General features: G+C 49.2%; 8 protein-coding genes across 8 annotated transcripts; 3 read left to right on the forward strand and 5 right to left on the reverse strand.

The window, feature by feature from the left end:
- Nucleotides 1-114: 114 nt before the first annotated feature.
- Nucleotides 115-1,063, reverse strand: FSST1_010994 (proteasome core particle subunit alpha 3; the record flags this gene model as incomplete). Its single annotated transcript, XM_083234083.1, has 4 exons — nucleotides 115-242; nucleotides 295-713; nucleotides 783-967; nucleotides 1,040-1,063. The coding sequence occupies 4 exons, from the start codon at nucleotides 1,061-1,063 to the stop codon at nucleotides 115-117; spliced, it is 756 nt and encodes a 251-aa protein (XP_083080690.1).
- A 1,246-nt stretch (nucleotides 1,064-2,309) lies between these two features.
- FSST1_010995 (Adenylosuccinate synthetase-domain-containing protein) lies at nucleotides 2,310-4,957 on the forward strand (the record flags this gene model as incomplete). The annotated part of the gene is made up of 2 exons (XM_083234084.1): nucleotides 2,310-3,047; nucleotides 3,104-4,957. The coding sequence occupies 2 exons, from the start codon at nucleotides 2,310-2,312 to the stop codon at nucleotides 4,955-4,957; spliced, it is 2,592 nt and encodes an 863-aa protein (XP_083080691.1).
- Nucleotides 4,958-5,614: 657 nt separating this feature from the next.
- Nucleotides 5,615-6,298, reverse strand: FSST1_010996 (uncharacterized protein; the record flags this gene model as incomplete). The annotated part of the gene is made up of 3 exons (XM_083234085.1): nucleotides 5,615-5,740; nucleotides 5,790-6,185; nucleotides 6,239-6,298. 3 exons carry the CDS (start codon nucleotides 6,296-6,298, stop codon nucleotides 5,615-5,617), a joined length of 582 nt encoding a protein of 193 aa, XP_083080692.1.
- A 1,810-nt stretch (nucleotides 6,299-8,108) lies between these two features.
- Nucleotides 8,109-8,898, reverse strand: FSST1_010997 (mediator complex subunit MED7; the record flags this gene model as incomplete). The annotated part of the gene is made up of 2 exons (XM_083234086.1): nucleotides 8,109-8,603; nucleotides 8,653-8,898. 2 exons carry the CDS (start codon nucleotides 8,896-8,898, stop codon nucleotides 8,109-8,111), a joined length of 741 nt encoding a protein of 246 aa, XP_083080693.1.
- A 659-nt stretch (nucleotides 8,899-9,557) lies between these two features.
- Nucleotides 9,558-10,586, forward strand: FSST1_010998 (uncharacterized protein; the record flags this gene model as incomplete). The annotated part of the gene is made up of 1 exon (XM_083234087.1): nucleotides 9,558-10,586. The coding sequence occupies one exon, from the start codon at nucleotides 9,558-9,560 to the stop codon at nucleotides 10,584-10,586; it is 1,029 nt and encodes a 342-aa protein (XP_083080694.1).
- A 333-nt stretch (nucleotides 10,587-10,919) lies between these two features.
- On the reverse strand, nucleotides 10,920-11,931 carry FSST1_010999 (F-box domain-containing protein; the record flags this gene model as incomplete). The annotated part of the gene is made up of 2 exons (XM_083234088.1): nucleotides 10,920-11,423; nucleotides 11,557-11,931. The coding sequence occupies 2 exons, from the start codon at nucleotides 11,929-11,931 to the stop codon at nucleotides 10,920-10,922; spliced, it is 879 nt and encodes a 292-aa protein (XP_083080695.1).
- An 8,098-nt stretch (nucleotides 11,932-20,029) lies between these two features.
- On the forward strand, nucleotides 20,030-20,796 carry FSST1_011000 (uncharacterized protein; the record flags this gene model as incomplete). The annotated part of the gene is made up of 2 exons (XM_083234089.1): nucleotides 20,030-20,362; nucleotides 20,761-20,796. The coding sequence occupies 2 exons, from the start codon at nucleotides 20,030-20,032 to the stop codon at nucleotides 20,794-20,796; spliced, it is 369 nt and encodes a 122-aa protein (XP_083080696.1).
- Nucleotides 20,797-24,532: 3,736 nt separating this feature from the next.
- Nucleotides 24,533-25,158, reverse strand: FSST1_011001 (LAMTOR domain-containing protein; the record flags this gene model as incomplete). The annotated part of the gene is made up of 3 exons (XM_083234090.1): nucleotides 24,533-24,824; nucleotides 24,878-25,023; nucleotides 25,105-25,158. 3 exons carry the CDS (start codon nucleotides 25,156-25,158, stop codon nucleotides 24,533-24,535), a joined length of 492 nt encoding a protein of 163 aa, XP_083080697.1.
- Nucleotides 25,159-25,842: the final 684 nt, after the last annotated feature.

Genomic DNA, 25,842 nt, shown 5'->3' on the forward strand with positions numbered 1-25,842 from the left:
ACGTCTTGTCTCGTTGTATGGTCATTTCATGATATTATTGTACAGGGGCAGATAAGAGGAGCCCCGCATTCCTTTCCTTTCACCCCATCTATCAAGAATCTATTGCCTTGCTCCTCACTTTTCCTCTGTCTCCTCGTTCTTCGCCAGATCGTGTTCCTTCAACAACGCCGTGATTTCGTCAGCGTTCCACAGGCGGTGGTAGATCTTGCCATCCTCGGTCTGTCCTACTGTTGCAAACTCAACTAAAACGAAATGTTAGCGGGATAATTGTAAGCGGGTTGATGGCAAACGTACTCTTCTCGCTGCTCAGCTTGGTCGAGTCCATCGTCTTGCTGAGAACCTTGACTGCCATACCGCAAGCCTCCTGCAGAGTGCAATCCTCCTTGTAGTCTTGCTTGAGAAGACTCTGCGCGCTTGCATTGTTGGCACCTGCACTTGTGGCCTTCCAACCACCGTAGTTGCCAGACGGGTTACTAAGGTAGAGCTGGAATTGTCTTCGAGGATCCCAACCAGCATAGATGAAGGACACACCAAACGGACGTAGACCGCCGTGCTGGGTGTAGCCTTGCTTCAGGTCACAAAGTCGGCGCACAAGTTGTTCGCAGGGGATGTCTTCGTTGTAGGTGAGGAGGTATCGCTGAGCAGCTTGTCGGGCATAGTTGATAAGGATGTTGGCATCTGCGGTCATTCCAGCAACGGCGCAGATCATGTTACTGCACAGGTGATACAGATTAGCCAGCCAGTTCTGCATAGGGGAATATTAGCATGGAGGGGTTGCGCACTCGTTCAAGATGTAGAGCTTCTCGGCGGAAGTGTCCTGCTCCAACAGCTTCGAGGTGACCTTTCGCTCAGCGGCAAGGACAATGCCATCCTTGGCTAGAATACCAATGGCGGTACCTGCATGTGAAATAGCCTCTAAAGCATATTCGACCTGGTAAAGACGGCCCTCTGGTGAGAAGATGGTTGTCTGTGGATATCGGTTAGCTACCTAGGTGGGAGAGCTTCCAAGTACTGGTTGGAGCTTCAAGGGCCAACGCACTCGGGAATCGTAACGGCGAGACATGGTGAAAACTTTCAGGCGTCGAAATTGAAAGTGGTAACAAAGAAGGGATCTCTAACGAAGCCCAGGCGAATCTTGTCAGAGAACTGTGGTGATGGTGAGGATATGGCTGGTTGTTGGAGTTGAGGCGGCTGTGGATTCGTTTACGTCGGTGCAGCCCACGCCAGTTGGTTACCTGTAACGGAGCTCTAGGCCGCCGCGCCGCGTTAGCTTTCTGCTACCAAGCTGTTACCTATGGGAAGGCTATAGTTTCTGCCTTAGGCCTGAAAAGCTGGATGATCACCAGCCAATCTGATCAAAGCCTGCCCTGCAAGGCTACGATTCTTATTGATGACTAATCTCGCCCTTAGCTTGCTGACATTTCGTGATAGATGACTTGTTTATCAGGCAATCATTTTGCCACAATCAGGCACCGAATGGCATTGTGAGCATGGACACACAGAGCACAAGCAATTGCCTGAATTGAATTGTCTGTCGCAAGCGCGAGTTTATCCTGGTCCCTGCCACCTGCCACCCGACCACTTCAACCACTGTAGGGCATGAGCGGCGGGCGGAACCTCTTTCTAGTGCCGAAGTTTTCATATCTTCCTCCGCATAGATAGCTCCCTTCCCCCCCCCTCCAGCGTTCAGCACCTTAGCACCTTCTCTTTTACATCATCATCATCTTTTTGAACGATTTTCTGAACGACAGATAATCTTACCAGTCAACTCAAAGTGAAAGTGCTGTCTTGTATTTTCCAGTGGGACAGATTGAGTTTCTATCAAACAACTTAACTTTTACAGTGCGCGCGTCTTCCAGGCGGCTCGGCACGCGACCCGCATCAACCTACTGATACTGGATTTACATCACAACGAGCTTGTCGCGCAGTCTTCATTGAATTTGCGACGCCTTTCGAAGGTTTCAAGATACCAACAAACGACCTTGTCCCCTCGGATATTTGAAATTCCTGTTTGCCAGCACTGTTGGAATATCTCTTTGCGCCAAGACGTATAGAGGTTGAAAAAACAGACAAGCATCTGCGCGTGGATCAGCTGGGAAGAACCTGAAGCTGTTCTTGACATAGTCGTGACTTTCAATCATCTCCCACGTAATTCAATGCCCGTATAAGGGCGCACACCATCCTGCGCTTTGCTGCAATAGTAGAAATCTGTCCAACAACACCACTGCCTCACCAGCCCACGCTGTTCGGTACCGATACGCGTCGCACTTCCAAAATCCACGCTGCGAGCATTAACTCAACCCATAATCATGTCTGGTAAGCGACAAAGTCTCGCCAAATCCCCAAAAACCTCCCAATCTGTTGCAAGCCCAAACCGCGTCAATTGCTGCACCAAGAGTTCTAAAGCATCAACTAACAGCAACGATTCAGGCGAAGCAGAACCTCGACGATCGGTACGCGCTACAAAAGGTCAACACACCAAGTCATTCGACGAACTTGAGCCTGCCACTGTGCCCAAGAAGCGGCAAACCAAGAAAACTAAGAAAGCCAAAGAGCAGGAGCAAGAGCAGGAGCAGGAGCAAGAACTGGAACAACAACAAGACCAAGAAGAGGAAGAGGAGGATGAGCTGATCCGCTGTGTCTGCGGCGCCACAGAACAAGACGAAGACTCCGGCGAAGCCTGGATCGCCTGCGAAACCTGCGGCGCATGGCAACACAATGTGTGCGTGGGGGTGAGTTCATTTGACGACGAGATCCCTGAACATTATTGGTGTGAACAATGCAGACCAGAAGACCATAAGGAGCTTCTCGATGGTATAGCCAAAGGAGAGAAGCCCTGGGAAGCCCGGCGTAAAGCACACGAGGAGGAGTCCAAGAAGAAAAAGCGTGGTGGGCGTAAAGGAAAGGGCAAGCGGCACAGTGAGACTAAGGAAGAAGACAAGTCTAAGGTTAAGTCGTCCCCTGCACCAGACACATCGAAAGATAAGAAAGATGCAAAGGCTGGGAAGAGAAAGAACCGGGAGGATTCTCAGGATGCGGATGGCAAGGTATGTTACTATCTCCCTGATCTGGAATTGTTGATACTGACAAATTACTTATCTAGTCGGCTAAGATTCGTCGTGTATCAGAAAACGGAATTGTGCCTGTTCCCGTTTCGTATACACCGCCGGATGATCTTGCCACTGCAATCGCAGACTTGCCTGGCTCCAGGACAGGACCTGCTAAAGCGCTGAGCAAATCTATAAGTCATGTTCTGGCGTCGATGTTGAAACAAGGTGATCTTCAGCTCGAGGAAGAGAACACAGTTGAGTCTCTGTCAGAGACTTTCGCTCTCCAGGTTGAACGTAGCGTATACGATACGTACCCCGTACCCAAGGGACAGAAAGAGTACAACCAGCAAATCAAATCATTGAGCTTCAACTTGAAGAACAACCCGGAGTTGTGCCAGGGACTTGTCTACAAGACTCTGTCTCCCACAATTTTGGCAACCATGACTTCAGAACAGCTTGCCTCATCAGAAATGCAGAAGCAGACCGCGGAAATGAAGGCCAAGGCCGAGAAACAATCGATTCTCTATACCTCCGAAACAGGACCCCGTGTCCGAAGAACTCACAAGGGTGAGGAAGTCGTTGATGATGAAACGTTCGTCAATGACTCTGCTGTACCTCTTCCGCCAGGGCCTCGTCGCCCAGACCCTCAGCATGTTAAGAAGGAGCCTGCGGCAGGTGACCAGCCTGATCTGGCCTCACACCCACAGCAAAACGACGACAAGCAGCGATCACCAAGTCAAGCCGAATTCGATATCGCCAAGGTTTTCTCGAGCGTCAAATCCCCAACCGTGTCTCAGAACCGCAGGCCTTCGGCTCTGGTAACTGGAGCTAACGGTCCTGGTGTAGACCTTGACGTGGATCGCATGCTTCAAGACGAGAATGAGTCACCCCCTTACTCACCTACAGAGGAGACCCAAGACCCCGACGTTGTGTGGCGTGGCTCGCTTGCCATGAGCTCGATTGCTGATTTCCAAGCAACAGCCAAGTATATTGGTGGCGCAAACTTTGCTTCAGTTGGGCCGTGGTCGAATCTGATCCCTAAGAGGCTGACTGTGGCTGGCCGAATCACTGAGCAGGCTGCCATTGAGTATCTTTGTGGCCTTCGCTACAGCAAATCAACCGACATCATCGTTGTGTCCCTCACACCCGTATCCCCAGTTGCGCATGCTGAATTCCTTGCTCTTATGAAGTATTTTACCGATAAGAAGCGTTACGGCGTCATAGGAGACAAAACTATAGCCAACGTTCGGGACACTTACCTGGTGCCAGTTCCGCCAGGGGAGGACAACTATCCTGAGTTTATGCTCAACTTAGTTGACAACAAAATTCCGCGGGTGCGCGAGGAGCCTATGTTACTTGCTGTATTTGTCTATCACACCGAACCCGAGCAACTTAAACAACTCAGGGATGGAGTCACCGCCCAACAAGATACTAGCGGCGTAGGGTCGCCAACCCCTGCTGCCCACGCACAGAGGAGTAACTCTACAGCATCGGCCGGTCCTGCGTTCTCGCCAGCAACCCCTCAAGCACCTCAAGGAGGGTTTCCGCCACAGTCATTCCCGGCTCAGTGGCAGTCTGCCACTCAAACACCTGTACCCATCCCGCAACCGCCGAATTACGCTAAACCTCAACCACTGCCAGTGGCGCCCCCGAAAGTGACAGACGCATACAAGCACCAAGCCCAACAAGCGGGCATAATTGCAGCCCAGGAAATGCTTGGGCCTTGGATCAACGCACCGACTGTACAGTTCATTCTGCCTCAGGCGTACCAGATGGCCCGTAAGGAATGGGAAGTTGTTCGAAGAGTTCTGGAGTGCGACCCGAAAGCACGTGACGATCTCCAGCATCTTGGTATTTTGCTAGAGAGGGAGACAAGCGAGAAGAATGGAGGAGCAGTTGCGCCATGATCCATGTGACAGGACAAACGGAAGGCAAATAACATAACTCAATGATACCAGTAAACAGCATGTGGGAGTCTGGTGATACGGTGTTTTGAGAAGCGTCACTACTTCTCTCTTTTTTATATGATTAGTTGGTACAATTTTTATTATTACAGATGAAATGACAATGATTCTTGGATTCATGATATTTCAGAGCACACATTCACAGGCCGTGTTCCTTTATGCTTCATTTAATATGTTCGTACACAGGGAGCGAGTAAGGCAGACTTTGAATTCGTTGAGTATCCACGTATATATATCTCCCCATAACCAATGAGAGATGTCGCACTATCGCTCCCAATTAGAGCACAGGCTTATTAATGAATGCTCTAGGAAACTTGGGAGTCATAACCACACAAAGGTCAAGCAGAGTGCCAAAAAGAGCAAAGAAGATAAAAAACATACAACAGCGGGGATTCGCTGGTCGTCACCGACCCAACTACTAATCCGCCCCTTACCAGCTTATCTATGGGAGAGCGGACGGGATCCCGAGTTCTCTGATAGGTATGGTCGTATGTACTGAATGTTGGTGTTTCAAAGATTATGAATGTGTCTGTTTGTTGATGCTGTGGTATATCCTATACATGCCCGCAGTTACCCTGACATGAACGTAGATCCATGTTATTAAATTGCGCCAGTCTTGGCGTTGTCCTTGCTTCTTTTCTTCCTGGCTTTTTCTGGGTTACTCAATGATTCAACGTTCCATCTTGGATCATCACTCTGTTGTACAGGCGCCCACCCGAGCTGAATCTGAATATAAGTTAGCACCATGGTTGAGTTGGTAAAACGGACTCCTTACCTGCATGGTCTTTTGATCCCAGTCCTTTGTAAAGCTCCTAATCTTTCCATCCTCGACTTCGAATATCGCTGCGGCACACCACTGCGCATGTTTGCCGGTCTTTTCGATACCATTGTACGGCTCTCTGCAATGACTGCCCTGGGCTGTGTATCTCAGCAGAACATGTCCATCTTTGGCCCATGATTGATCGAACCGGATGATCTCAAGATCAGCTACGCTGGCCATGACTGTTGAATGAGAGTCTGCATAGTCCATCGGCGTCTCGCAGCCTGGGAATGTCGCAGGTGCCCAGAACCAGCTGTCTGAGTGGCACAAATGCTGAACTGACGATGCACCTTTGTTTTCAGTGGGCGAGTAAGCGATGCGCATGTACTCTCTGCAAAGATCTATGTTGTGCTGATAACTAGTCAACTAGTGTCTTTGCTCTTTCTTGTCGCTCATATACTCACCTGCTCTTGTTCAGTTTGAGATGGTGAAGTAACAGCCGGGGGGTGAGCCTTGGTAGACATGACTGCTATCGTGATTATGCCGAGGAATGATTAAGCTACAGTTGTAATACTAAAGCGTTTGTAAAATTAGGAATTGAGTGTAGTCAACTTAAGTGAAGCTCCCTTTATTGTTCATGCTGTCAGAGGAGCGTCACCTTGGTGTCTATGACATCACTTGCAACTTGCATGCAAACAATTCATTTTATGTGACGTTGATTCAACGATTTTGAATTGCTTGGATGATATGATATCTTCAGTTACTTAGCAATTGATGAATGATTTGCCAAATGGATTTCATACCGTGTTTGAATGAGTGTAAGTGAGGCTGTATAAGTCATTTCCCGACCGCTCAACCAAGCACTTTATGACGAAACATTGAAATAGATAGTAGACAACGTACATATATAGGCTAGACTGCTGACCATCAATTGAAACTCATAATAACAGATCAATAAACAATGTCCTGATCATGAAAGCGTCGAATACGGTAGCTGTCGAGGCTTAGCTTAGCTTGGAGGATCGATATCTGCCAAGAGGAATCGGATCAAATCCAGGGTGCACACGTTGAAACTTGAAACCCACCCCCACAACCAACAGCTCTTTGGTGACGCAATCATAGCACCCAAAAATAGGAGACAGCGGCAAGCGGGCAGGCGTCGTCTTCCATGGTTCTTCATTTCATGGCCCAAGCTCGAAGTCTAAACCCAACCCTCACCTTCACTTCATTTCACTCTGAATCTCACACCCAACAACTTTCTTCTCCTTAAACCCCAGAGTCTCTCACTTTGTCTACACACCAGTAAGTTGCCCACTTAAACTCACGTCCCTGAAATCGTCTAGAAGCTAAGAAGCCCACTGTAGATCCACCTCAAATATTCTCCTGCCAACCTCCAAAATGGCCTGCGGATCCTCCAAGTGCATCTACGACCGTAACGGTCCTGGCAGCGCCGCCACTTCAATCGCTGAATCCATCATCAAGCCCTCCGAGGCCACAGGCACCAAGACCAAATGCATCGAATGTGGTGACTACGAATGCTGCTGCATCCCCTGCACTATCCTGTAAAGAAGCATGGCCTTATTTTTCACAACGGAATGACAATTACGGAGTTCGTACGAAGAAGTGCTGCCATTTCTAGTATCGCGTTCTAGAAGGGATAATGAAGGATGCACTACAATGCTTAAGGAAGCGGTCGTTGACGTTTTAATACAACCTGTGAATCAAATGCAATAACAAAGAAATAAACAAAAAAAAGATTCAATAAAGCTATGTATTACTATTATTAGGCGTCGCAAAACATACAACCTCCATGCATGGCTGTATTTGACGTGATTTACAGATGTCTTATTTATTTGTTGCATAACTACGTGGTAGTGATATTACATTATTGCACCAACCTCCGTTTGCACACAGAAGGCTGTTTCCTTTTCGTATTCCTATTCTTTAAGCGGAACAATACCTAAGAAAATGATCAGACCTTTTAACTGCTATAGCAATTCCTCTGTAGCCATACAAACAACTGAATCGAGATTTATTGTCAACCTCAAAAGTCTTCATTATGCCCCCTTTTCTATGTCTCTGTGTACGCACGTATTTCTGTGCAATATTCAGGCTCCTGTTCTCATTCCGAGTACTAGCCTTATTCCGAATGTACAATCGTGGCCAAAGTCCGATCTGACATGTTCAAACAAAACAAGACAAGCGTCAACTTATGTAGATTATTCGCCTCCTGTTGAGTCTATCAGGGCTGATGATGTCCGTGCAACTTCCCCGGTAGGGAAAAAAAATTACGTGTTGTGAACATTGTCCCATCATTCGCTTCATGGTCCCTGTTCAAGTAAACAAAGCATCTGTTGTAGCCCATATATCTGCTTCTCTTTGCTTTGCAAGCGCATCCCTGTTTTCCTCATCAGACTGTTGCCCTAAAGCCTTGGGCACATCAGGCACGCTCAAGCTTCCCAAGCCATCGAGCACCCTGCGAGCCTTATCCACTTGTGTTCGTATAGCCATGGTCTCAGTGCGCGTGCGGTCAAGATGTTCCTGCATGAGAGCGATAACAGATTCTCGTGCTTGATGTGGTCGATACTCATTAAGAATGTGATGAAAGTTGATGAATAGAGTGCGCAAATCTTGAACCTTTGCTTCGGCATGTGACGGGTTCCGTGATAATGTGCCAGACAGTTCGAGGAAATTAAGAAGTAGAGATTTGGCAAGGCGCTTGAGTTCAAAAGCGCGGTCAAAGCGCTTGGCGTCCTTTGATTCGGACTGTGATGATGAGGGGAGATTTGTGATGCCTTGGTCCTCCAGAGTTGGGAGCTTGTCATCGAGCTTGATAACGACAGTCAGATTCCGCATATATACACTAGGGGAGACTTACCATATACTGGTCACCAAATACGCGCCACCGCCCATCTGCCGGCTCAGCTGGTGGTTGGAGATTGATGAGATCTTCTGGAACATCAGGCACACGAACCGCCAGAGGATCCCCGCCATTCTGGGCAATATATGGTGTCCTTAGTTCTTGAATCCGCGATATTTTATCAGGTGTAAACTCTTGCCAAAAGGGTGGCGGATTAGGGAACATAGAGGAGAGGGCCTGCGCCTCCTGTTGTTGTTCGGCCATTTTTTGAGGTGTTGCGATGAGATCACACTATGAGGGATAGATGGGGTAGTTGAGAAGAGCGAACGGAACCAAAAATCAAGAATGCGGCTCGTTGAGTCAGGACAAGGTTGGGCACGCAGCTCTTCGTTCCTGAGTAAAGCTCCCTCGTAGGTTTGTGGTGGGGGAGTAGTGAGACCTGATATGCTTGAACTGAATGTAACCACAGACCAAGTCCCTTAGTACAAAAACCGTAATATTTGGTTAGTAGATGATATGGGAAATTTATTGAATAAAATAATGGCAACGATCTTCATTAAACATTACTATGAATAATGGCCCGGGTCCAGGGATTTAAGTTAGTTACCTGAGCTTTAGATTTGCGCCGGCTAATCGTCGGTGGTTGCTGACCTCACCTTGTTACCCTCTCGACGACCCTGATTCTTCAAAGCTCCAACGTCATAACTATTATTTATTACTTTTTCCTTTTCTTTCGCTTTACACACTTGCCCATCTGATGCTGTTCCCTGTGAAAGATATTGCTCCTTACCCAAGCAGCTAATTGGACGTTTGAACAACGTAAATCGCATTGTCTCATCATCATCTGTCTCGACCTGGAGTCGCTTCTCGCTACACCCTTTCCTTTATACCCAAACCACGAGCTTCACCCACGGTCCACAGCCATGTCCGACGTACGATCTCTTTTACGGCAACAGCGCGCTGCTCGCCGCATCGAACACCCTTACGCCTCCTACTCCGAAGCAGGCAAGCTCCTCTGCACCCTCTGTCACGAGCAGATCAAAACCGAGACGTTGTGGGACTCGCATGTTCGAGGCGAATCACATAAGACTCGCTTGATAAAAGCACAAACCGCAGCCTCTTCAAATGGATTTAATTCCCAGCAATCCGCACAAAAAAGAAAACATGACGATACTGAAGAGGCCATCGACGACGGGGACGGTGATATCGAGATGGATGAGGGCAGGCGGAAACGAAACAAGACAGAAGATCCAGAAGGGGATAATGCTAGGGATCAGAATTTAACACCACCTCGATTGACGAGAAGGACGTCGGCGACACCATCACAAGGGATCGAGATGCAGATTCCATCGCGACCTGCAACCCCAGCACACCGAGACGGCTCCTCAGCTTCTACCCCAGGAGGCCAGCCTAACAATCTTACCACCCAGAACGGAACTACCACGCTCCCCTCGCGCCGGCCTAGTAGCCTGGTGACGGACGAGCGACAAGCTGCCACATCAGCCTCAGTCGACGAGGCAGAGTGGGCGGCTTTTGAAGCCGATATTGCTGCTACAACAGCCCCTTATGACGAAGACGCAGTCATTTCTGCCCCGGCCATGACGACGGAGGAAGTTGCTGCTGCAGAGGCCCTGAAGGAGGCCGAGGCAGAAAAGCAACGCGCCCAGGTCGATGCTGATCTAGAGGATGAAAAAGAAGAGGCGACCCGCGCATTGGAGGAAGAGTTTGAGGAGATGGAAGAGCTTGAAGCGCGCGTGAGGCGCTTGAAAGAGAAAAGAGAAGCCTTGCGCAAACGTGGTGGAAGTTTTGGTCAAGATGGCCAACCTGAGAAACCCACGAGTCTGGGCAAGGAAAACATAGAAACGCCCGTTATCCATGAAAAGGACGAGGAGGACGAGGAGGACGATGACGAGGATGATGATTGGGATGGCTTCAGATTTCGAAAAGCCTGAGAAGGGTCACAGGTTTGAAAGAGCAATAAACACTGCGAACAAAAGGCTCGCCAGCGGCCTGAAGCAGTATAGTGCAAGGGACGGAGTTTGTCGATTTTGTATCATCACCAAACCATTTACATATTGTAACATACAAGCAGTCCTGCTAACAGGATGAGAGCGATTGCAGAGAACCGCCAATTCCTCGCCGGACTCGTGACCACTCAACAAAACAAACTACGGAATGGAAACCAGGTGCGCTGGTACACATGCCGGTAGCTAACACAACATATGTCTTATGTGCCATGCTACCACTACTCACCTCGCTTGAGGCATCTTCACTGACTTACCAGGTCATTGATAATCCTCGCCGCGGCTGACCCTTTCCCAAAATCTACGGAGCCTCCACACACGCCCTATTCCGCGGCTCTCCTCCCATTTTCTTACACCATCCTGTCGCTCTCTGACTTCACGCCTCCATCGGGACGCTATCCATTGCCGAAGCCTATCCTTGACCTTTTCCTTCTCGATGGCCTTCTTCTTGGCTACAATGGCTGGCGCGACATGCATTGACGTCATGCCGGGCACACACTCCTTTGGCAACACTGAACGCTCGACTAAAGATGCAGCCGAAGGCCTTGCTGCCAAACGTCGAGATAAGCGGATCGAGACCAAGGATCGAGCCAGGCGCCTAGAAACCATGGAAGTATTTGTCCTGAAGATGGAACGAGTAATGAGGTCAGCAAGAGACGGGCGAGACGGCGACCAAAGACGCGATGTAAGATCTGTTCTGACTCGCAGGAGCCGGTAATGATGCAAGATAGGAGCTTGAGATATATCGCGAAGAAGATGGCTTGTCTAGTTCTCTATCAGCCCCAAGAACCAGAGACTTTTGGCTATCGGCGGTCGTCAGATAGCTTGTATGTGTATCTCCAAGATATCATCAAGGAGTGGAATAAGTTTTTGCTAACGGCAGATGATGACCACTTACCCTCGATGTTGACAGGAGGTCATTGACGTCCAAGAAACCCATAATGTGAAACAAAACCTCGTTTGGCAGGTCCTCGAGAGATTGATGTTGGGCGATAGCCCCTGGCAGTCTGACCCTGCCCTCAGTGCCACCGAAGAACAGAGAAACTGGAGAAGTGCCAACAATCAAGGAGTTTGGGGGTACCTCCGAATAGAAGTTGGGATTCATCGGAGCGATGTCCGGTCGGGCATCAGTGATGGGTGAGGTTGCAGGGCTGGATGCTCTTCCGTCTTCGTTTAGAGCTAGACAGTCGGGTTTCTCATGATGGGGCGACGCGAGCGACATTTGATGTACCTGCGAGGTGACTTGGCCGGGCGATGTGGCAACAGCGCTCATCACAACTTGGTGTTGATGATGGGCGTGTAACTGGCGTTGAAGAGTACCGGTCAAGGGTGTGGGATTGACAGGGAGTGCACAACGAGACAACTTCTGAGACCAAGAAGACCCGAACCGTGGAGCTCAAGCAAGTCGGTAAAACGCAGGCAAGAGGCGAAGGCAGCTAAGTGTGAAGCAGGTGTCAAGTGGTTGTCACATGTGCCGCTTGGTTGAGGCTCCGCAGACCTGACTGTGACAGTTGGTGTGTAATTGTGACAGACAACGCACCGATGTGGACTTCTGGTTTAATGAACAAGACGGAAGCCGGAGAAGCCGACAGAAAAGAAAGTGGCGATGAGGTAAAACGCGAGGAGGGATAAATGCAGTGCGTAGGAAGTGCGGTCGCCGATATGGTCGGTCGTGACCAGTGTGCCCGATGGGTCAGAGGATACGAACAATCTAAGAACTGGCCGAGCGGCGCGAGGGGCTCCAATTGATGTTGGAATTGTTGGCCGCCGAATACGAATTGACTCAGTGATGAAATATTGATATAGGTTAGAGTATCGATTTATAGAGAGAGGTGCACTAGATAGAAACAGTAACAGCAAGGTAGGTAGGCTGATGTGGTTTGCTAGTCTTTTCGCAACTTCGTTCTTTGAGTTTTTGTTTTTGCCAAATGACGGGTATGACTAGGTAGGTATCAGATGACCTGCTATGTAGTTTTATGCGATATTGAATATGAAGCTGTTATTAGGACACAGCAGCAACTGTATGTTTGTATATATGTGATTTGAAAGGTATTTGAGAGCAAATGAGACATTGAAGTTGTTGAACTTGGAGTTGAGGGGAAGAGGTGGAGAAAGAAGGACGTATATGGTTAGACAGGTATGGGGCCGTGCGTAAGCTGCCAACTAACGGCGGAACTTAACTTAGTCTTACGAGAAGGCGCATGGAGCGGCACCTGCCATAGGTCGACTTAGGCGTTCAGGACCTCAGGTACCGTTTCCAAAGATCGTGCGTGGTGAGGAGACCTGAGAAGCAAGCACTTAAATCTTGATAGGACAGTAGGAAATTGAAAGGAGCAAATCACGAACCGTCCCATATATCATCGTACTTGCATTGAATCCCATCAATTTGTGCATTCAAGCATTGCAACTTTGTAGGAATTAGGTACATATAATTTCCGCCTCCCAATTCTTTTGCCTGCCTGCCTTCCTTCCTTTTCTTACCCGGCCATGCCTACGTAGTACCTGCCATATCAAATTCAAGGGATATCCTGGGCATGGGCAGGTGCCTACGTACCTAGGTCAGAGCCTAAGACAGCCCGACAGCCGACCTGTTTTAGGCCACCGTGTTGAAGGGCAGGAGGGTTCCTACCAAGATAACATCTGTTGGTTCGTGTCTTGTCCTCACCGCCACCATTCTAACATGACAACAAAGGAAAATTCATTCATTCTACGCAGCCCAAAGTGCCTGCTACTAGGTGCTTACTTGTTAGGTACTACCTATTTACCTCTTAGGTAAACGTCGCTATTCACCTGACGACGCAACAACAAAACAAATCATCCTCGCGCTAGTCCTGCAAGCTACCGCAGGCACGCACACCCACTTGCAGCACATCATACACATCACATCACACATCTGCCTCCACATGCATATGCCCATCACAGCAGCCGCCCGGAAGATCTCCTTCAACCTGCGAATGGATGTTGTCTCACAAGGTAGGTTACGCTTGGCACTCCAGGCACTAGACTTACCTTATCGACATTCAGGCTGTTGTTGCACGCCTATACCTTGAGAAAGAAGCTGCTATTTGTTGACGGCAACGACCCACCGGAAGATCTATGACGGTTTTTCTGTACTCAGAAACGAGCTATGTTCATGCAGCATTTGACCCAAGACTATGTCTGTTCAGCTTGTGCTGACGTCGCCGTGCACACGATTCCCCAGTTTCCAGCCGCTGTCGGGAACTGTCACTGTTTTCCGTGTACACATTCCCTACGCGATTATCACCACCTGAGTGAAAAAGAAATCAGGGCAAAATTAGAACTGTTTCTCACAAGCTCTGTCCCGCTTTTGGATCACTTGCTACACTCGACCAATCCATTTTTGCAGCCACGCGTTTTCTCGGCGCTGTGACGTGGTTGTCAACTCGACGACCTGAAGCTGCGGCCAGATTCTGCACCCTTATAGACTGGAGGACCCTAGTGTCGCAATGGGTAGACTCCATCGCGGCAATTGCTGGCAAGGCCTCGTTCCCTGAGCCACTCATTGTATCGAAGACTTTGGCCCGTACTAAGGAGGTCAATAATTCACATCGCTCTCGTTGATTGGATTTCGATATTGTGTTTGCCATAATTCAAAGCACGCACCACGGCTTATGAAAGAAATGATTCGTTCGAATTGCTCTTATCCAGAATCGCACACTACTTCATGGTACACAATGCTCAAGAATGAATAGTGCACAAACACTTTTGTCTATACTCAGCAGACGTCTTACCTATCCTTCAGCGGTAGGGAGGGAACTCGTTGAGTCCTGTTGTGGTTGGAATGGCTGCTGGAATCGGTTCGACTGATGAAGAGCTCGCTCTTACAACTCAGCCTTATTAACTGTCGTATGCCATCCGTATCTTGCGCCATCAAAAAAGATCTTAGTTTTGCCAGGATCATGCCCTAACCTTAATACCAGCCAATCATGCTCTCCAACAACTGTCCATGCGGCGACAATGGAAACGCGTCTGCCATATCCGTACAGAAGACCCATCTTCCAGCCGCTGACCCCTGACTGCTTACTTGCCAGGTCTCCCCACACGGCTGTAACGTTATAATTCGACATCACACTTTAACATATTCTTGCGATCAAGGCGAGCCAGCAATCCGGATAATGCTGGAATTCAGATGATCGGAATAAAAAACAGTAAGAGCTAGGACTGGAATGGAGATCTGCCTCTGATTACCGCGCGCTACTAGAAGAGAAGAAGAGTGACAAGTTTAGCCAATCGCTGCTCTCTAATTCTTCTTCAGTTTTTGTAGCTGAGTTCTATACAAGTTCCAAGTTTGGAGACATGCAGCGATCTTTGAACACATGATTAACAACAACCCAGGCATTTGGTTCAGACTGAAGTCGGAAGGTTAGGTCGCAGCCTCTCAAATCTACACCTCGCCGGGCGATGCCAGTCACGGAATCTTTGTTGCCAGCTTTGGCTGGCAGAATTGGAGCCTCAATAAAGCAATGGCTTGTTTGAGTTTGTTCTTGTGTCACTCTTCTCATACACTACCTCGTTAAGAGGCAAGTAGACAGGCAGACAGGCAACATCATCACTCCACCTTTACAGTTGCGTTTAATGCTTGCAAAAAAACAAATTACAGAGAAAAGCAATACAGAGCGACGGGAAACGGAACACTCTCGTTCGAACACGCCATGGGCATTTCCCAATTAACAAACCAAAGTCCGACTTGAGACAGACGTGATGGCATGAAAAATTAGAAGCGGGCCGGCCCGGCCGCTGAACCGGGCCGTTGTGATCATCAGGCTGAGGCCCTGAGGAGGCCGATGGCCTATGTGTCCACAAAGTCTGGCGAGATCGTCCACATGATACGCAACCTTCGCGATAGTTAAACCCTGGCCTTCGAGCTGGATGTTCTTGACTACTTGACCGGATGTTCAGAACGGCGGATCCTCCCAAAACGTGAGCTTACACCTTGTGTATAGCTTAGTGCATACACCCACCCAAACGAATGCGTGTGCACGCAGAATATACCGGCGCCCAATATATGTGCGGAAGGGTATAATCATTTGCGATCCCGCCACAGAGATCAATTATTTGGCATGCATACCTGTTGAGCCCAACACTGCCCAATTTGAGGGTCTGGTATCAATCTATTCCTTAATCTAGCCCCCTAACCTTTCATGCTGATTATCCCATGCAGGCCGTGAAGTCATCACGGCCGAGTCAGTTTCCCGAGACGCAGGCCATTCCCGAAGCAGAAGGCCAGCTCATTAGTATACAGATGCATTGCCATGGAACCCTGTGATGAATACTTTGTCACCGCCACGTTCCATGCTTGTGTCTAATGCCACATGCGTTCATTACTAGGTTGGCTATCACACCCACTGAATGTCTGGGAGTGAGAGTATTGCCTTCGAGAAAAGGCAGAATATGGCTACCTTTTCGGTATACAGCTATGCACGTCTACGTAGTATCGCAATGAGCCACTCCCAAATCGTGGTTGTTATGGCTCGGTACACCGACTCCGAAGTATCTACACTTGGTGTCATAAACCCTCTATAACTCAACCAGTAGCACTGCTGGCCAGAGGCTGTATTACTCAGTGCTGTGCCGTATGTGCCTGGGATAATCGTTGGTGGTTCAAAGGCAAAATTGACACCAGAGGTAAAGGATACACAGACGCTCAACTGACCCCCAGCCGAAGGTCTACAGCATGTCCAGCGGAGTCGATGTGATATATAATTCCTTTGCATGGCTAATTAAGTATGGATTACGTCGAGCGAGGTGTGCAGATCATTCTGGGGCCTTGTTAAACCGAAGTTGATCAAATGAGGCGACAGAAGTATCACTGGAGGATGTCAAGAGGAGATGATGATGCGGCGGTATTCATGGAACATCGACAAGCATTTAAATCTCCTTCTCCTCTGGGAAGCCCATAAATGCAATGTCCAGGCTGCAGTCTGGTCCAGAGGGACGTTGCCACGTCGTCCATTAACATGCCTTGTGCGCATCAGCGTGGTGTTGAAGCTACCTTTGAACCGTCCGCAACCTAGTTCGACAAAGGAGTTTAGAGGGTCACAAACTACAACAATGGCCGGTGGCGAGACGGATGAAGCAATTCATGTGAGCTGGCAGTCATGCATGGGGACCATGCAAAGGCCCCCCTATTGCCGTTTGCCATCGCTGCAATAGACACGCAAGCCGTCACGAGTTTCTGACCTCTTTAAGCTCAATTCTGCTCTAACCTCTGTATACACATAATACTCGTAAGTTAGCAAAGCGTACGAGGGCAATGGAGAGGTTAGTACCAAAGTGTGAGCTCCTCGAGAAGGTTCATTATCGAGAAGAGTCATCATCGCCAGAGGAACTGGAAGTGGCCACAGCATTTCAACTTATTTAGATTTTAACGGGTTGCTCGCCAGGGTAGCTATGCTGGCGTGCCACATAAAAAAGCAAAGATGCTGCGCAACTACGGAAGCAATCGACCCGGACAGAAGAACCATGAGGTTCAGTTGGACAAACATGGCCAGCCGTCAGGGGTGATAGAAACACAAAAGAAGAGTCAGAACGGTCTACAAAGCCAATGCTAAGTCCCTCAGTGGCGATATCCTTGCATGATGGCTTATCCTGAGCTTGAAGTTGAGAAAGCAATTTGCAAGGTTTATGGTCCCAACATAGTCCCGAACTGAGCGAGGAAAGAGACCAAATCCCAAAGAAGGCTCTGCTGTCAAGATAGGACGACAAGATGTCGTAAAAAGCAGTTGATGTGCCGTAGGCCTCGAGAAAACCCAATGGTTGATCTTGACCTGCAGTCTCTTTTCCAATGGGCCACTGGTGCCATCAAGCTCGAGTCCACCAGGGCCTGGTGCACAGAGCAGGAGTAATCAGCGAACCACAGCCCTTGCTTTTACCGAAAAAGTCAATCGTCGAGATTGCAAGCCATGGGAATCCCCTTGTTTCCTGACACTTGTCTGTCCTCGGGACGAACCATAACGCCCCACACGGCCGCAGATCAAGACACCACCTTTTGAATACTCGACTAGGACAAGACTTCGAGGGGAACATGGCCGAGGCCATGCCTGCAGCGGGAAGTGCACAGGGCTCCTATCAATAACATGTCCGCTTTTGTGGCCCGGCTGCCTCATGGTTTCGCTACTGAGAACGCGCCATGGAAGACTTATGGAATGTTGACAGAACAGGTGCGAGTCCAGTACAGACGTGACTGGTACTCAGTAGTTAAAGAGAGAAGATGTAGCATGGAAAGACAAGTATCAGGTCAAGCTCTCTGATATCTCTTTTACACACGCCTGTGCTCTGCCAGGAAAGGCACCCAGACCATATCATTCTACCCGGTGCGCTGCGTATTAGGACAGCGATAACGCCTGTTACCAAGGCAAATTGAATATACCAAAGGCAGATGCAGTCATGGAAATTCATAAAAGCATCCCCGCAGGTTTGTCGAGAGACTCTGGCCGGTCGTCAGCCCTGCTTTTGTTGCTTTCACTGCAATCACAGCATCATGGTGAAGTGCTGTACACACAACATACTGCAGTAGCATCTTGTGGTGTGGGGATGCCCCGTACCTCTACCCTGCTTTTACTGTAGTTACTGATACTGAGAGGGGGGCGTGTATCGGACTCTAGGCCTTGATCAACGTGGCAAGCGACCACCGGGCTTTGCTACCATGCTGTTAACTCTTACACTGGACTTTGATATCCAGGGTTTTTGTCTTTACTTTTAAGAGACTTGCTGGTAGCAGTCGCCCTACTAAGCAGACAAGATATGAAGTGCGACTCGGAGAGAAACAAGAATGGAGAAGAGTCTAGAGCAACAGGCGGTCGCTGCTAGGCGGCTCTAACGTAGATATACATGCTGCAGGGTCTTTGGGAAACACATGCTCGCAGATTGGTTACTCCAGCACCACATCTAAACTCAGGAACCGCGTAGTTCAAGGCTAGAGCCGTTAAATAGCCACGGTACGTTAGTGCGGCAGCGGTATGAGGTAGAGAGAAGTGACGATGGGTTGGTACGGGTGAGGGGGTGCGTCTAAGACACCTTTTGTGGTGAAGGTTATGTATACAGGTAATGCGATGGGAGAACAGCTGTATGGAGCTTCAAGTACGGATACCCAATCGACGCATGCAAGCAAGCCTCTTTATCCCGCAGGAACAAAAGCAGACGCAGATGCAGAAGGGAAAGAACAAGCACAAATAGTGGACATCCATTAATCTGGCCTGCTTTGAAGGCCAGGGGGTTAGGGAAAGAAGGCGATTGCTTGTTGGGTGTGCGGGAGTCCCACATGTGGATGTGGGATGCCATATACAGCACGACGATCGAATCCATGAAGAGACTTTTCGAATCGAACAAGTATAAGTTGGCTATGGCATCCACTCTGTCCGAATCGAACAACACATATGCATCATTTAGTGCTTCTTGCACCAAGTCTGCTTTCAAAATACATTGACGGCTCGACCCCAAGGGCCCTTGACCAAACATCACTCTTGAAAACCAAACTCAGTCACCCCTTGGACTCAAGACTTTGTTTTGGAAAACCTGGAGAAACATCGAACATCACTCAAGGGCAAACGAACGAGGCGGGATGCGAGGAAACAAGTAACACATTTTTGTTTTGTTTCATCTGTTTGCAGCAAAAGGAAACTCGTTGTGATCAACCTCAATACTGGATTAATTCCAGATCACACCAAACACCAACAATCGGCACCAGCCAGGACTATAAAACAACGAAACCTATCCTACACCAGCCGCATTCTGTCCAACAGCAGTACTCGATTCATAGGTAAGTCAGATTCATGAATCCGTTACTCTAAATCCACCCTTCAATGTCACCAGTTTGACCCTGTGCTTTGGTGGCTACACGGCCATGGTTGAACATGGCCTCCAGTGACACCGGCCAGATGCCAAGGTATAACAAGGCACGGTGAGCATGATGCCGAAACAAAGCAGCAATACGTTATTGCACCAAGAATAGATTAAGCCAGTGACGAAGGTTTCGAGAGGAGACAGATAAAGGATATAGACGATGGGAGAATGCCGATGGCTGACCTACCATATCCTAGATTTCCTTCGATACACAAGAGCGCGGCTCATATCTGTACTATTTTGACTCGACCATATTGTTTGACTCGTTTCGACTTCACCGGACCGGATAGGACTGTTCTTGGATCGCTTCAATAGAATTGGATAGTTGATCGAGTCGAGCTTCGGGGTTCGGTTCGCATCGACTACAAGTTCGCCTCCTGGACTCCGCTCTCCGCCCTCGGTCGTTCCGCTACTTATCCTCTTCTGTCCAACCAGTTAGAGGCACTCTGTCTCCTCCATCTCGAAATATCACCCTAGACCCCTTGTCATCACACAACTGCCCTCCAGCCATGTGCTACTTCGACCAGACTCGCTGGGCATGCGGCTTTTGGCGTTGGGGTCACTTCCGTCAGCAGTGCAACAAAGAGTACCGTATGGGAGAGACGTGCGGGCTAAAGCTTGTTTACGAAACCAAAAACGATCCTGAGGTTTGTAAACTCTGCAGCGATATAGAGAAGAAACAACGCCGCTATGACAAGATGTACCGCGACGTCCAACGTTGGCAGCGTGAGGGTAACCGCGATGCCACCATTGAACGAACGTGCATTGAAATGAGCGAAGTGGCAGGACAAATGCATCGTATGAGGGAGGAGCATGCTCACAGGCTATATACGCTTGGCCAGGTGAGTTTGAAGCATTATTCACCTTGATTTCATGCCTACCCCCTTCGAGTGAAGAGGATACGCCAAAGAAAGACGGAAAAGAGGCAACGGACGCAAAGAAAATAACAACCCTCCACAACTGAAACAAGAGAGGGACGGGAAGGCAAGAAAGGGGTGTGAGGGGTGTGTGCCTGGACTGTAATGGTGGTGTTGCTTGCATACAGCGCGTGGGCTGTGGAGTTTGGGTTACGCAGAGATTATGAGTGAGTGACTAACCTGTTCTTGCAGTAAAATGACAGGATCTCAGAACCGATTTGCCAACGGGGTATATTGAGCTACCAGAGCAAATTATGCTCTACTGCTCTGCTCTGCCGATAATGATGGCATAAGGCTCATTCGACGAGCTGACGACAGAACAGAGGTCTACTAGGACACCGACGCATGTTATTCTATAATGATGATGATTATGACAACCTTGCTTTCTATGCGCGCGAAACGAGACGGACGAAAAAAAGGCGGCCTACAGTTGATGCCGAAAGATGGAGTTCAGCCAAGAGTGAAAGAGGGGCAGAAGAGCAAAGGACGGACAACGGATGAGAATATCGCCTCTCCTGTGGGCGAAGACTATTGAGAAGTGTTTCTTCTCTTCTTCAATCTTACCGTCTCCCTATGTATCAGAAGAGGCAGGTCGTTTACTCTCCGGCATCATCCTTACAACATTTCGGATATATTGGCAGAGTGTCGTGAAACACACAACGCGAGAGAGCGGGAAAGACAAAGAGACTACGGATAAAAGAGTTCGAGAAATCGCAGGCAGGCGCCGGGGCAGACACAAGCAGCCTGTGGGACACAACACGAAACCCTCGGGACAGTCAGGTCATGTTTATATTCTCTCCTTACAGCCATTGATGCGAATCAGGTGGAAAACAGGTTAATTCAGCGTGTTATATCCCAAAGAACAACGGCGTTCTGCTCATCTGTATCTTAAAATCAGTTTATTCCATGAAGGTCCCCCGCCCTAGTTTGTACCGAAATGTAGAAAATGCCGACGGGGGACAGTGGCAGTGCCAGCATTGTGTGCATGGATGAATAGGCGGAGCCAGGGTGTGTGGACCAAAGTACATACATGCACAATTAATGAGGATGATTCTCTGTTTCTGGCATAGGTTATTCGGCAATGCCGCAAGCTCTGGGGCAAGGACATCGACACAATGATGACCATATCAGGGCAGGCCATAAGTTTGAAATGGTGTATCAAGATCACCAGGTAGGCATAGATATGAGGAGACAAGAGACATCAACTTAGGGAGCACTACAGAATAATTCTACCCATGCAGACACAGTTAACTGAGAATGCCCTTGGCCGCATGGGATAGGATAATAATGGAGGCGGGCCACTTCCCAAATGTAGTGAAGTTAGGTAGTGTAGCACGACCAAAGATGAGCTGGATCTATCTTGAATTTTCCTTATGCTGAGGGGCACCATGTTCTATTCTGGAGGTCATTGCGTAACGTGCAACGAGCCGTTTGATCAAGGTATGGATATGTTTCTGTCTAATCGGGGTTTGGCGGACCTATGGGTTGGAGCCCCAAGCCCTTCATCATCGAATAAGAAGAAGGGTGTGTGAATCTGCTGGTGCTCAAAATTAACCAGTGTCGGGACTTGGGATACCCCAAATGTCCCAGATTAACTTGGTGGCTTAACCGTCCCTTGAGTGGCAGCTTGTGGCATGCTTCTCATGCATCATAGGTTTAGTTAACGTCTCTAACGACGCGTGTACTGTACGGGCAAAGCTTGCAAAGCGTCGCCCGCAGTTTGGACTGCCCGGTATGGACCGACCAAGTACATACAGTACCATGTGTAGAGATCGAGGCGGCGGGGACCGAGTTGGGGGTTGAAGTCGTGATCGGTGAGCGTGGAGTTTGGGCGACAATAGACTAGATAAGTACAGCTGCGTAATCTAGTAGAAAATCAAGTTTGGTGCAGTGTTCTGTCGAGGCGAATATCAGGATTGTCAAATCGCGAGACGGGTTTGGTGGGAGGACCACAGCAAATGCCAACGAACCATGTGCCAGAGCGGTTCCATAGGCTGGCACATGGCAGCGGCATCAAGAGCTTGGGGGGCCTCAAAACAACGAGCGTTGAAGAATCATGCAGCTACCAGTCCTACTTGGTATTGTGTAGTGCGGTTCAAAGAAGCAAGCGCAGCAAGTACAAAAGTAGAAACCTGTGAGTGTGAGCGAGGGTGGCGGGTGGAGACAACTGATCATCAGGGCTCATGCTCAGGCTCAGGCTCAGATAATTAATTAGCCAGGCGAGCTAAATAGTGCTGTAATTGCAGGCATCCTACTCTTGAAATGCGGTCTGCCGGACTAGTCAGGGTTGCTCTCCATGGAAACATTCGAGAAAAGAGACTGCGGTGAACAGTAGCAGCATGTGACGAAGAGTCAATGCGAGCTCTGCTTGTCCAACCTGCACAAAAGCTGCGAACGATTTGGACAAAGTCGTAGAGGGTTTGAACCCATGAACGCGCTCCTTGTCGTATCTGACTGGTCGAATTCATGTCTGTCCGCCTCTGGCGACCTTTCCCTTGCAACCCCCCCGGTCATCCCGGCCTGACCCGCGCCGCTTATAGCGTCCGTTAGGTTCCTCACACACAGACTCTTTCCGTTTGGGCAGAGTACCTGAGTACAGTACTGTACGTAGTAGCTTGGGATTCGTTCCAACATCCGCGGCCCGCCTCTGCTTGAAGGAAATTCGAGCCTTGTCTCAGACGGGCCCGGCCTCCCGCCTACGGGGTTCAGGGGCCTAATGTCTCACAGAAAGATATGGTTAATTATGGATGGTTGGTTTGTTTCCCGACAATATGGCTCTCTCAACCCGAGGGTATGGATAAGTTCCGCGCCTACCTGCTAGACGCGGCCACTCACCCAACGCGATGGCGAACCAAGAGTGACTCGGCACACCCCCATCTCCCTGTTAGCGACTCCGTGATGCCGTGGTGTGGTGGAGGGCTGCCGCAGTGAGCCATGATCCTTTAGTACTCAAGCAATTCCCGAAGGCTTGGAACGTGGACGGGATCTTGGTCGGGTTGACGAAAGAGATCCATCAAAATGCCACCTATGGATGGGGACCCATGTAAGTTACCCATCAACGGTGCGAGCCGAAGACGGAGAAAACCAATCTAAATCGAGGGCCGACGGCAAGCTAGAGGGCCAGACGGACGGCGACCATTCACCTCTTCGAATATCTGACCTCACCCCTGGTCTAGCGTCTGCTACCACCCCACCGACTGCCGGGCCACCCCAAGGTCAATGAGCCCGCAAAGTGAAGAGAGAGCACGTGTCTGCTGCTTAATGGGCATTTTAAGCCAAATCAATTCACACCTGAACAATGAATTGGTAGGCTCTTTCACTCTGTGAGACTCTATAGCTCAACGCTCGTGCGCGCCGTGTGCCGCTGCTGACTGCAAGAGGAAGAACGGCCGATGGTATGTACAGATTGATGACGAGGGTCGAAACACTAAGCCGACTAGGGTTGCGTTCCCAGGGCCCAGCTCAATATGACGAGGGGAACTTTCTGTAAGTTTCGATTGGGTGTCTGTTTGTACAAGTCCACTTGCTACCCACAACAATCAAAGACGAAGTCCCTGCAAAATTCCTAGCAGGGGGAAAAAGATATGAAGAAATACTATGTACGAGGTAAAAGAAAGATGATGAGAATTGACCCTGTGCCGGATACCGACTCCTAATTGGGTTCCCACCATGCAGCGACTATTTCTGCTGATCAAAAGGTTATGCTGTTTCGACAGCCATAAGAGGCCGCAATAGCCTTATTAGTTGCGGCCAGTATAAAAGGGAAAACGGGTTGGTCGGTTGTCCCCTGCGCCGTCCCGTTCATTATATCGTTTCCACTTCGCCCAAATGCCCTGACAAGACCAAACCGATACAGATGCCAGCCAAGCTGAACTAAGCCAGATGAAAAGGGAAATTGGACTGGGCGAGCGGAACCTTCCACTTTCTGAGGCTTTCAACGTCCAAACGGACGGCGTCGCGTCTTCGAATCTTCTTTCAAGGAGGCAGTTGCCCGTCATAACTGCCGACTCTACTCTGGCGGCTCCCAGCTTCTAGCTTGAAATCTCCTGGACGACAGAGGTTTTGCCTCATATGTATCTTGAGGACGGACCGTCATCACTGCATTGCCGCTGCAGCATCAGCAAATGTCCCCACAAGGGGGCCGTCATCACTCTCTATCGTCTTAATACTGGCCGGTCCATTCTTCTGCATCTCAATTGTCTCGTCTTCGGGCAGCCAGTCAACCTTGACGCCGCTCACAGGAGTGTTGTCGCCCTGGTTACCGAGCTTTGCTACAAGATGCTGGTATCGGGCAAGACGTGCACCTTGGCCAGCATAGGCGAAGGGTGTTGTGGTTCCACGATTTCCATTCTCTTGAGGCGCGATATCGAAGATGTCTACCATGTTGCTGTCCACTGATATTAGCTTCTTTTCAACTTCGGATTCGGCAAGGCAACGCACTCTGATGTTTTGGCTATTACTCGCTGTAAAGCCTCGTTCTCGCGTTGGGCTTCGAGGGTATCGTTCTCGCCATTTATGGCTTGGTCTCCAAAGCTGCCGTATTGCATTCCATTTGCCTCATCGTAAAGTAGGCGACTCTCTTCCTCCTACACGAAACGTCAGCTGGTATTCTGGTTGGTGGTTCTTTGTTATATACGCGCCGTGAAGGCTCGCATCTATTAACGTACCTCATCGTAGCTGTTGCCATCAGCCCGTCCCAAACATGATGCGCAAGCTCCCATTATGGCGTAACAAAAAAGCAGGTTCCCATAGCAGATTGTAGTCAGAAAATTCGGTATGGAGCGAGTATCGCAGTCGGTCGAGAACTATCGCATGAGCATATGCTTTCAAAAAGACGTAATGAAGTATGTATTAAGGAGCGTGGAAGGTTGTAGCTTGGTAGTACAGCCTCGTGAAATCGTGATCTTTGGTCGTCTGTCGCGCCTGCTTCACGACGTACGTTGCTCCCTGGGTGGGTCCTTCCTCAGGAACGAACCCGAGGCCACTTCGGATAAACACCGGCATAGTTGTTATCTACATCCTTTTTGGGCATGGTACGATAGGGTACCTGCCTATGAGAGCATTAATAACCGAGTTAGTAGGTACCGATACTCATCTGTTCAGCCAAACAACTTGATCTTATACTGCATAGACGACCGATGATGATGATTGTAACGATTAAAGCGCATGCCCAGAGCTTAAAGAGGGATCTTTCAAATTTGTCTATGAATGGAGCACAGATCATTTTCTGCAAATGCTGACTATGCTCTATGTCCATCCCTTAGATAATGCTCCCTTCGTCAAAGGCCCTGATCAAGGGAGCATCACCAATTTTGCCAGTTGGTTCGCCCTCACAATATGTTTGTGAAGGGCAAACGACTAGTTTCCATTGACGTATTGATAATGCTTCCTTGACTTCCATCTCA

This window comes from Fusarium sambucinum, chromosome III, assembly GCF_050947815.1.
Source record: "Fusarium sambucinum isolate potato_lamoka chromosome III, whole genome shotgun sequence".
Classification (NCBI taxonomy): domain Eukaryota; kingdom Fungi; phylum Ascomycota; class Sordariomycetes; order Hypocreales; family Nectriaceae; genus Fusarium; species Fusarium sambucinum.